Source organism: Malaclemys terrapin, chromosome 12, assembly GCF_027887155.1.
Source record: "Malaclemys terrapin pileata isolate rMalTer1 chromosome 12, rMalTer1.hap1, whole genome shotgun sequence".
Taxonomy (NCBI): Eukaryota; Metazoa; Chordata; order Testudines; family Emydidae; genus Malaclemys; species Malaclemys terrapin.
Genome location: NC_071516.1, coordinates 38,471,487 through 38,482,087, shown reverse-complemented (window position 1 = coordinate 38,482,087; position 10,601 = coordinate 38,471,487). Strand labels below are relative to the sequence as shown.

The window sequence follows — 10,601 nt, the reverse complement described above, 5'->3', positions numbered from 1 at the left end:
GTCGCCCTGCGGTGCCCAGCCCCGGTTCCATGGGGGACACGGCATTCACAGACCCACTGCCGGCAGAGGGACAGGGCCCCCAGCTCCCCAGGTCCCTCTCCGATGACAGGCCCCCTGGACGCACAGCACCGGTGTGGGTTACACTGAAATTCAGGGGAAGTTTATTTAACAGCAATTTGCTGCAAGGACACCCCTCCCCCTGCAGGATTTGTTTCTTGCTGGAGCTTTTCCTTGTGGTTTCACACCCCACAGCTCAGCATCAGGCTCAGCAGGGCAAATAGGCCCCTTTGAGAGCCCTAAAATGCCTCCAGCCCCGGGCAGGGGACTGGACTCGATGACCTCTCGAGGTCCCTTCCAGTCCTAGAATCTATAAAACACACCGATTCATTTTGCACTGGCAGGAAAGTGTTTTATTGCAAAAAGCAACAAGGAAACAAAACTCAGGGACAGCTTCCAGGTCCCCGCCTGGGACAATCTTCTCCCCACAACCTGTCCCCCACTACCCAATTTATGTCGGGTGGGAGGGGGCGGCCATACTGTATAATGGGCACCCAGTGAGGCAGGTGCTGGGCTCAGGCTGATGGTCTCAGTGCCTGCTGCAGGGGCTGGGCACCCGGATTTTCACTTGTGTGGATGGGGACTGGGCTCCCAGCATGGGAAATCCCCTGCACCCCGCAAGCCTGAAGCTGCCGGCCTGTGGGATAAGAGGAGATGCTGAATGTATTTGTGGCAAACATTGTCCCAGGAGGGGCAGGGACAGGGATGGGGCACGAAAGCCCCCAGCAGCGAAAGCGGGGGAACAGGGGCCCCCCTGCTCCCAGCCCATGGCCAGAGCCCGGGGTCTACAGGATTCTTTCAAAGTGCACGGGCAGCCGCTGGTTACAGGCAACGCGAATCTTGCGGTTCTGGACTCTGGCCCTGTAAACACAGCGCCCCGGGCGGGAGCCGGGCACCACCCGGCAGGTGGTGAGGCGGAAGGATGCGTTACTGTCGCAGAAGTTGCGTCCGTGGCATCTCCCTGCACCCCTGCAGATGGCCTGGACCTGACCGGTGGGGGCGTGGATGAAGGTGTTGGTGAATTTGCAGACAGGGCGGGTCAGGCCTCGGCGCTGCATTATGCGGTTGCAGTAGATCCGGTTGTTGCCACCGCTCTTGGGGAAGTCAACATGTCGGTTCAGGAACTGCCGGTAGGTGGCGCCTTCGCTGAGCTGGGCCAGACAGGCAGCCAGCAGGACCATGGTGAGGAAGAGCAAGGGGCGGGGTCCCCTTGGGGCCATGGCCATGTCTGTCACTGGATTGACCTGCAGTGGGGAGTGGGGAGAGATGGATGAAGACAGTGTGGGGTGGGAATCTGCCTTCTCCATGGAACCTCCTGGGCCTGAACCCCTCCCCCTGCCAGCCCATTCCACCCCTTAAGCCTCATGACCCCAACCAAGATCAGGGTCCTTATTGTGCCAGATGGAACCAGATTGCTGGCACTTAAAATTAAAAAGGTTGTAGAGCAGTTTTTAAACAAAGGTCTGGGGGAAAAGCTGACAGGTGTGGAAAAGCACATGATTCAGACAGAGACATCCCTTTGGGGTGGATCTTTTAGTGGAATTCTCTATGTCCTAGTAAGGAAGAGAATATGGAAGATGATAAAATACAGGTAGGATCTGATGAGAAACAGTCAAATGAAAAAAAGTCTCATTCAATTACATCATGTAATGGCAGACAGCTAACTAGTGACAAGTTTTTAAAGTGCTTATACACCAATGCTAGAAGTCTAAATAATAAAATGGGTGAACTAGAGTGCCTCGCATTAAATGAGGATATTGATATAATAGGTATCACAGAAACTTGGTGGAATGAGGATAATGAATGGGACACAATAATACCAGGGTACAAAATATATCGGAAGGACAGAACAGGTGGTGCTGGTGGAGGAGTGGCACTATATGTGAAAGAAAACGTAGAATCAAATGAAGTAAAAATCTTAAATGAACCAAACAGTACCATCGAATCTCTATGGATAGTAATTCCATTCTTGAACAATAAGAATATAGCAGTAGGGATATATTTCCGACCACCTGATCAGGATGGTGATAGTGACTGTGAAATGCTCAGGGAGATTAGAGAGGCTACTAAAATAAAAAACTCAATAATAATGGGGGATTTTAACTATCCCCATATTGACTGGGTAGAATCATAGAATATCAGGGTTTGAAGGAACCTCAGGAGGTCATCTAGTTCAACCCCCTGCTCAAAGCAGGACCAATCCCCAGACAGATTTTTGCCCCAAAACCCTAAATGGCCTCTTCCAGGATTGAGCTCACAACCCTGGGTTTAGCAGGCCAATGCTCAAACCACTGAGCTCTCCCTCCCCGGTACATGTCACCTCAGGACGGAATATAGAGATAAAGTTTCTTGACACCTTAAATGACTGCTTCTTGTATCAGCTAGTCCTGGAATCCACAAGGGGAGAGGCAATTCCTGATTTAGTCCTAAGTGGAGCACAGGATCAGGTCCAAGAGGTGAATATAGCTGGACCCCTTGGTAATAGTGACCATAATATAATTAAAATTAACATTTGTGTGGCAGGGAAAACATCACAGCGGCCCAACATTGTAGCATTTAATTTCAGAAAGGAGAACTATACAAAAAGGAGAAGGTTAGTTAAACAGAAATTAAAAGGTACAGCGCCAAAAGTGAAATCCTTGCAAGCTGCATGGAAACTTTTTAAAGATACCATAATAGAGGCTGAACTTAAATGTATTCCCCAAATTAAACAACATAGTAAGAAAACCAAAAAAGTGCCGCCGTGGCTAAACAACAAAGTAAAAGAAGCAGTGAGAGGCAAAAAGGCATCCTTTAAAAAGTGGAAGTTAAATCCTAGTGAGGAAAACAGAAAGGAGCATAAACTCTGGCAAATGAAGTGTAAAAATATAATTAGGAAGGCCAAAAAAGAATTTGAAGTACAGTTAGCCAAAGACTCAAAAAGTAATAGCAACATTTTTTTAAGTACATCAGAAGCAGGAAGCCTGCTAAACAACCAGTGGGGCCACTGGACGATCAAGATGATAAAGGAGCACTCAAGGGGGATAAGGCTATTGTGGAGAAACTAAATGAATTCTTTGCATCGGTCTTCACGGTTAAGGATGCAAGCCATTCTTTTTAGGTGACAAATCTGAGGAAGTCAAGTATCAGAGGGGTAGCCGTGTTAGTCTGAATCTGTAAAAAGCAACAGAGGGTCCTGTGGCACCTTTGAGACTAACAGAAGTACTGGGAGCATAAGCTTTCGTGGGTAAGAACCTCACTTCTTCAGACTTGCATCTGAAGAAGTGAGGTTCTTACCCACGAAAGCTTATGCTCCCAGTACTTCTGTTAGTCTCAAAGGTGCCACAGGACCCTCTGTTGCTTAAATCTGAGGAACTATCCCAGATTGAGGTGTCATTAGAGAAGGTTTTGGAACAAATTGATAAATTAAACAGTAATAAGTCACAAACAAAAGGAAGTATTTTTTTACACAATGTACAGTCAACCTGTGGAACTCCTTGCCAGGGGATGTTGTGAAGCCCAAGACTATAACAGGGTTCAGAAAAGAACTAAAATTCATGGAGGATAAGTCCATCAGTGGCTATTAGCTAGGATGGGCAGGGATGGTATCCCCAGCCTCTGTTTGCCAGAAGCTGGGAATGGGCGACAGGGGATGGATCACTTGATGATTACCTGTTCTGTTCATTCCCTCTGGGGCACCTGGCATTGGCCACTGTCAGATGACTGGATACTGGACTAGATGGACCTTTGGTCTGACCCAGTCTGGCTGTTCTTATATTCTTACGTGCCAGGCACTTCAGACACCAACTGAGATCAGGGCCACACTCTGGCAGGCCCTGCACAGACCCCGACCGAGATCAGGGCCCCATTGTGCCAGGCTCTGCCCAGATCCCGACCGAGATCAGGGCCCCTTTCTGCTTGCAGTGTCACAGACAGAGAAGGAAATGCAGGCAGAGCTCATGCTGCACTGGAAGCAGGGAAGGAAAGGGTTCTTCTTCGCCAGTTACAGTTGTGGAAACTGAGCAGAGAAAAGTTAATGTTGGAGTCTTCAGCTCTCTCTGGGGCACCCAACTCCCATGGACACACCCCAGGGTTTGGCCTGTAGACTCCGGGGGGCCCTTGGAAATCCACAACCTAAGGAACAGGGAATGAACCCAGGGCTTCTAGACCCAGTGGAGACACACGACGAGCAGAGCAGCTGACCAGGAACTGAACTCAGTGTTACTGCTTTGTCTGTAATGTGTCCATTGTCCTGACTCCCAGTCCCAGCCACCCTTCCTCTGACCACTAGATGCCACTCGCCTCCCAGAGCTGGGGCAAGAACCCAGGAGTCCTGACTCCACATGCCCCCCATGTTCCTCTCACTCTCTTGCCAAGTTTCTGATCTCAGTCCCCAGGGTCAATGCAGAGTCACCCCCACTCCCCCTGCATTTCTTGCCTGGCTGGGGTCTGTTCTCAGCTCACCTGAGTCCTGGGGCTCCCGTCAGAGATGGATCCAGTTGCCAGCTGAGCTGAAAGTTTCTAATTCTCCTTCCCTCCTCCAGGCCCCTTATATAAAGCCTGACCAGGCAGTTCGGGAGGAGGGGGCAGCTCCTCCCACTGAGGGGCCCAGAAGTGCTGGGTGTGGCAGGGAGTTAGGGGGGAAGCAGGCACAGGGCAGGGTCCTGAGACACTGAGAACCCCACATCCCCTGTACCTGGTGCACCTGCCCCTGGTATCCTCAACCCAATGTTTCCCCAAGAATGGAAATGGAACCCTGGAGTTCTGGCTTCCAGCCTGCCTGAGCTCTAACCCATGAGACCCCACTCCCCTCCCAGAGCCCGGTTTGAACCCAGGTGTCCTTACTCAGGTGCCCCAGTGAATCTACCCTGTAACAGGTATAACCTGGGTGCCCTCGGTACCCATAACCACAACCCCCACCCAGTCCCTCCCCAGGTTTCCTGATCAGGTCATCAAGAGGGGCAGCAACCCATCCAGGGGAGAGGCAGGCCTGGCCTGTTCCCAGCAGATTCTTGGATAACAGTCCTCCCCCCGCCCCCTAGCTGCACCTGAACCCCAGGGCCAGGGGGAAGGGCAAGGGCTGGAGGGGACATGGGCGGGACGGGACCTGGCTGGGGCTTGGTGTCCTGTCTCCTGGGTCTGTGTCCTGCCCTCTGCAGAGTGTGTGTTTGTGTGTGAGTGAGTGAACAGTGTGCAGGAATGTGTGCATGAGCAGTGTGTATGGGTGTGCATGAGTGTGTGTGTCTGTGCCTGAGAGTGTCTCTGGGTGTGTAACACAACCGCTGGAGAGTTTGTGGTGCCAGGGGAGTGTTACAGAGCTGACCAGACACAACCCCCCCAGCACAGTGAGTAGCCACATCCGGGATGGTCCCTGGCTGCCTGTGACGCCTCACCCAGGGCTGGCTCTCCTCCAGGCCAGGGTATTCTCTGCCCGACTGCCAAGCCTGTGCAGTGTCACTGAACTGAAATAAATTGTGTGTTTGTGTGTGTGCAAAGTGCACGTGTGTGTGCGCGTGTGTGTATGGGTGTTTTGTCAGCGTATTTATGTCACTCTGTACCTGGGGTGCATTTGTCCCTGTGTCTGGCTGATCTCGGGCTTTCTCACCAGCGATCTTGTCGCCATCTGATCCCCTGATGTGTCCTGTTATAGTAGGGGAGGCCAGGCTTGGCCCAGGGGGATCTGGGACAGGCTGGGCTGGCTGGGCGCAGGGCGATCTGGGGTAGGCCGGGCTGGCTGGGCTGAGGGGGATCTAGGACAGGCCGGGCTGGCTTGGCCCAAGGGGATACGGAGCAGGCCAGGCTGGCTTGGCCCAGGGGCATCCGGGGCAGGCTGGGGTGGCTGGATACACTGTCTAGTCTGATTGTGGATTTCTTCTCTGTCTTTTCCCAGCCCGGACCCCGCAGATAACGACTGGGGAGGGGCTGGCTCTAGGGGCCAGTTCCCAGCCACCCCTCTCTACTGACACTGACTATGGGGCCCTGCCAGGCCCTATCTGCACCGGCTCCTGTCCCATTCCCCCTGCAGTGTCCTCTGTGCTCATGGGCTCGGGGCTTTGACACCCCCACAGTCCCAGGGAAGGCCCAGATCTGGTTCTACAGGGGCTGCCCACGACCCCGTCAGCCTGGACTGGCCCCAGCCCATCCTGGGCAGGGAGCGAGGTCCGAAGGCCCATCCTGCGCTGCCCAGCCCCACTAGCTCCCTGGGTGTCAGTTGGTTGTTGGGCCATTGCTGGATCCCTCCCTGTGGTCTGTGGCAGGCTGCTCTCCCTGGGACGGGGGGAGGGGAAACCCTGCACACACAGGAGAAGTTTCACAATCCCGAGGCCCATGGGGAAGTCAGTGAAGGGACAGGGCTGGGGGGTGTCTGACTTTAGGAGGGAAAATTTTCCACCCAAGGCGCATAAGAGCTGAGGGAGGTGATGGGAAATGTCAGGGCAGGATGCCCACTGGGTGCAGTTCCCACCTGGTAGAGCTGAGAGTGAGCTAAGAGGACACGTTCCTGGCTAAGGAAGTTTCCCATCCACAGCCTTTGCAGCGATGTCCAGCCAGGCTGGCTGGGAGCCTCCTTTCAGAGACAGGCCAAGCTGAGGTTTGTCTCCTCGGGGAAGGATTAGGGTCTGTCTCAGTCCCCCCGTGTCATCTCCTGACCCCATTGTCCATACCCAGAACAGGACACCCCTCCCTTTGTGGGTTTTGTTTCTTCCTGGAGCTTTTCCTTCACTTCACACCCCACAACTCAGCATCAGGCTTAGCAGAGCAAATAGGCCCCATTGAGAGCCTGAAAATGCCCGAGCCCCCCAAACTGACTCATTCTGCATTGGCAGGAAAGTGTTTTATTGCAAGAAGCAGCAAGGAAAGAAAACTCAGTGACAGCTTCCAAGGCCCCGCCTGGGACAATCTTCTCCCCACAACCTGCCCCCAATACCCAATGGGGGAAGGGGTCTGGCTGTACTGAACGATGGGCACCCAGCAAGGCGGGTGCTGGGCTTAGGCTGAGGCGCTCAGTACCAGCCGGGGGGCTGGGTACCTGGATTTTCACTTGTGTGGATGGGAACTGGACGCCCAGTGTGGTAAATCCCCCCACAGGCTGCCGGCCTGCGGGATAAGGGGAGACGCTGCATGTCCCTGTGGAGACTTATGGCGGGTGTAGCGCAGGAGGGGCAGGGACGGGATAGGAGAGCTCCCAGTGATAGCAGTGAAAGGGGGAGGAGGGGCACCCCTGCTCCCAGCCCATTTCTAGCACCTGAGATCTACAGGATTCTGATGATGTGCACGGGCTGCTCCTGCTGGTTACAGGCCATGCTGATCCTGTGGGTCTGGGGTATTTCCCTGTAGATACAGCGCGGTGGGCGGTGGGGACTGAACACCAGCTGGCATGTGGTGAGGCGGAAGCCTGTGTTGCTGTCGCATTGGTTGTATGCGAGGTACACGCAGCTCCCTGTGCCGCTGCAAATGGCTCGGACCTGTCTGGTGGGGGCGTGGATGAAGGTGTTGCTGGGTCTGCAGCCAGGGTGGGTCAGGCTGAGGTGCCGCATCATGACGTTGCAGTAGCTCTGGCCACTGGGGGTCTGGTCTTGGGGAAATCAACGTGTTCGCTCACAAACCGCTCGTAGCTGTCGGGTAGTATGATGTTCTGGGCCAGGTAGGCGGCCAGCAGGATGAGGGGCAGGAAGAGCAAGGGGCAGGATCCTGTCGGGGCCATGGCCGCGTCTGTCACTGGATCGACCTGAGGTGGGGTGTGGGGAGGGAGATAGATGGAGACAGCGCAGGATGGGGATTTGCCTTCTCCATGGAACCCCAAACCCTCCCTTGCCAAATTATTCTACCTCTAAAGCCTGAATAAACTGACCAAGATCAGGACCCCATTGTGCCGGGTGCTGCAGAGACCCCAACCGAGATCAGGGCCCCCGTTGTGCCGGGCGCTGCACAGACCCCGACCGAGATCAGGGCCCCCATTGTGCCGGGCACTGCACAGACCCCGACCGAGATCAGGGCCCCCATTGTGCCGGGTGCTGCAGAGACCCCGACCGAGATCAGGGCCCCCATTGTGCCAGGCGCTGCACAGACCCCGACCGAGATCAGGGCCCCCGTTGTGCCGGGCGCTGCACAGACCCCGACCGAGATCAGGGCCCCCGTTGTGCCGGGCGCTGCACAGACCCCGACCGAGATCAGGGCCCCCATTGTGCCGGGCGCTGCACAGACCCCGACCGAGATCAGGGCCCCCGTTGTGCCGGGCGCTGCACAGACCCCGACCGAGATCAGGGCCCCCATTGTGCCGGGCGCTGCACAGACCCCGACCGAGATCAGGGCCCCTTTCTGCTTGGAGTGTCCCAGAAACAGAGTGAAATGCAGGCAGAGCTCATGCTGATCAGGGAGCAGGGAAGAAAAGGGTTCTTCTCCCCCCATTACAGGTGCGGAAACTGAGCAGAGTGAAGTCAACATTGGGGGTCTTCAGCTCCCTCTGGGGTGCCCAGTGTGCCCATGGACACACCCCAGGGTTTGGCCTGCATCTGGTGGGGAGCTTGGAAATCTGCATCCTAAGAAACAGGGAATGAACCCCAGGGCTCCTAGACCCAGTGGAGACACATGACGAGCAGAGCAGCCGGCCAGGAATCGAACTGTCAGCGTTACTGCTTTGTCTGTAATGTGTCCAGTGCCCTGACTCCCAGTCCCAGCCCCCCTCCTCTGACCACTAGACACCACTCCCCTCCCAGAGCTGGGGTGAGAACTCAGGAGTCCTGACTCCAGATGTCCCCCAGTGTTCCTCTCATTCTCTTGTCAAGTTTCTGGTCTCAGTACCCAGGGCCAATGCGGAGTCACCGCCTAAGTGCAATGTGATCAGGGCCAGATTCTGCTCCCAGCCCCCTGGGGTCAATCTGCAGTGCCCCTCCCTCTGCATTTCCCCCCTAGCTGGGTCTGTTCTCAGCTCACCCAAGTCCTGGGGCTCCCGTCAGAAATGAATCCAGCTGCAGGCAGAGCTGAGTATCTCTGTCTCCTTCCCCTTTGGGTGTCATTATATAGAGCCCTATCGGGCAGTTGGGGTGCAGCAGCCCCTCCCACTCTGGGGGCCAGAGATGCAGGGTGGGACAGTGAGTTTGGGGGGGAAGCGGGCACAGGGCAGGGTCCTGAGACAATGTGAACCTCACAGCCCCAGTGCTTGGTGCACCTGCCTCTGTGATCCTCAACCCAGTGTTTCCCCAAGAATGGAAAAGGAACCCAGGAGTCCTGGCTTTCAGCCTCCCTGAGCTCTAATCCATGAGATCCACACACTTCCCAGAGCCAGGTTCAAATCCAGGAGTCCTTACCCAGGTGCCCCAGTGAATCCACCCCATTACAGGTTTAACCTGGGTGCCCTGGATACCCCATAACCACAACCCCAAGCTAGTCCCTGCCCAGGGTCCCTGATCAGATCCCTGGGCATCAAGAGGGGCAGTGACCCAGCCAGGGCAGGGGCATGCTTGGCCTGTGCCCAGCAGATTCTTGGATCACAGTTCTGCCCCCTCCCTCCCCAGCTGCACCTGAGCCCCAGGGCCAGGGGGAAGGGTGAGGGCTGGAGGGGACACGGGGGGAGGAGTAGGGACTGGCTGGGGCTTGGCATTATCTCTCCTGGGGCTGCGTCCTGCCCCCTGCCGTGTGTGTGTGTGTGTGTGTGTGTGTTAGAGAGAGAGAGAGAGAGAGAGAGAGCAGTGTCCAAGAGTGTTTGTGTCTGAGCAGTGTGTGTGTGTATCTGAACAGCGCAGGTGAGTGTGCATGTGAGCAGTATGCAGGAGTGTATGTGTATGAGTGTATGGGGGGAGTGTCTAACCAGTGGGTATGAATGGGGGTGTGATTGTGTATGTGTGTGAGAAATGAATACGGGTGTGCATGCTCATCTGAGCGTTTGTGTCTGTGCAGTATGTGTGTGTGTCTCTGGATGTGTAACACAGGGGAGTGTTACACAGCTGAACACACACAACCCCCCAGCACAGTGTGTAGCCGTGTCCTGGACAGCCCCTGGCTGCCTGTGACACCCCACCCAGGACTGGCTCTCCTCCGGGCTGGTGTATCCTCTGCCCAACCTGCCAGGCCTGTACAGTGGCACTGAACTGAAATAAAGAGTGTGTGTGTTCAAAGTGTGTTTGTGTGTGTGTGTGTGTGTGTGGGGGGGGGGGGTTGTCAGTGTGTTTGTGTCACTCTAGGCCCGGGGTGCATTTGTCCCTGTGTTTGGCTGATCTGGGGCTTTCTCACCATCCGACTTTGTCGCCATCTGATCCCCTGATATATCCTCTTGAAGTAAGGGAGGCCAGGCTGGCTGGGCCAGGGGGATCCGGGGGAGGCCGGGCTGGCTGTGCCCAGGGGGATCTGGGGCAGGCTGGGCTGGCTGGACCAGGTGGATCCGGGGCAGACTGGGCTGGGCCCAGGGGGATCCAGGTGGGCTGGGCTGGCTGGCTCCAAGGCCGGTTCCCAGCCACCCCTCTCCACTGACACCGGCCATGGGGGCTCTGCCAGGCCCCTCTGCGCCAGTCCTGTCCCATTCACCCTGTAGTGTTCTCTGGTGCTCATGGGCTCGGGGTTTTGATACCCCC

General features: G+C 55.7%; 1 protein-coding gene and 1 pseudogene across 2 annotated transcripts; both read right to left on the bottom strand.

Moving 5' to 3' along the window:
• Window positions 1-383: 383 nt before the first annotated feature.
• Window positions 384-4,556, bottom strand: LOC128846670 (ribonuclease-like). Of its 2 annotated transcripts, none has more exons than XM_054045912.1 (2): window positions 4,501-4,556; window positions 384-1,301 (listed from the first exon to the last, which is right to left on the bottom strand). In XM_054045912.1, the coding sequence occupies exon 2, from the start codon at window positions 1,281-1,283 to the stop codon at window positions 843-845; it is 441 nt and encodes a 146-aa protein (XP_053901887.1). In that variant the 5' UTR covers window positions 1,284-1,301; window positions 4,501-4,556; the 3' UTR covers window positions 384-842. The 2 variants fall into 2 exon arrangements, with proteins under 2 accessions (XP_053901887.1, XP_053901888.1); XM_054045913.1 differs by lacking the exon at window positions 4,501-4,556 and adding an exon at window positions 4,475-4,499.
• Window positions 4,557-6,872: 2,316 nt separating this feature from the next.
• On the bottom strand, window positions 6,873-9,015 carry LOC128846948 (ribonuclease-like; annotated as a pseudogene).
• Between the last annotated feature and the right edge of the window lie 1,586 nt (window positions 9,016-10,601).

Coding starts and splice junctions, on each gene's coding strand:
- LOC128846670 (XM_054045912.1), bottom strand. CDS start 1,283: ATGGCCATGGCCCCAAGGGGACCCCGCCCCTTGCTCTTCCTCACCATG.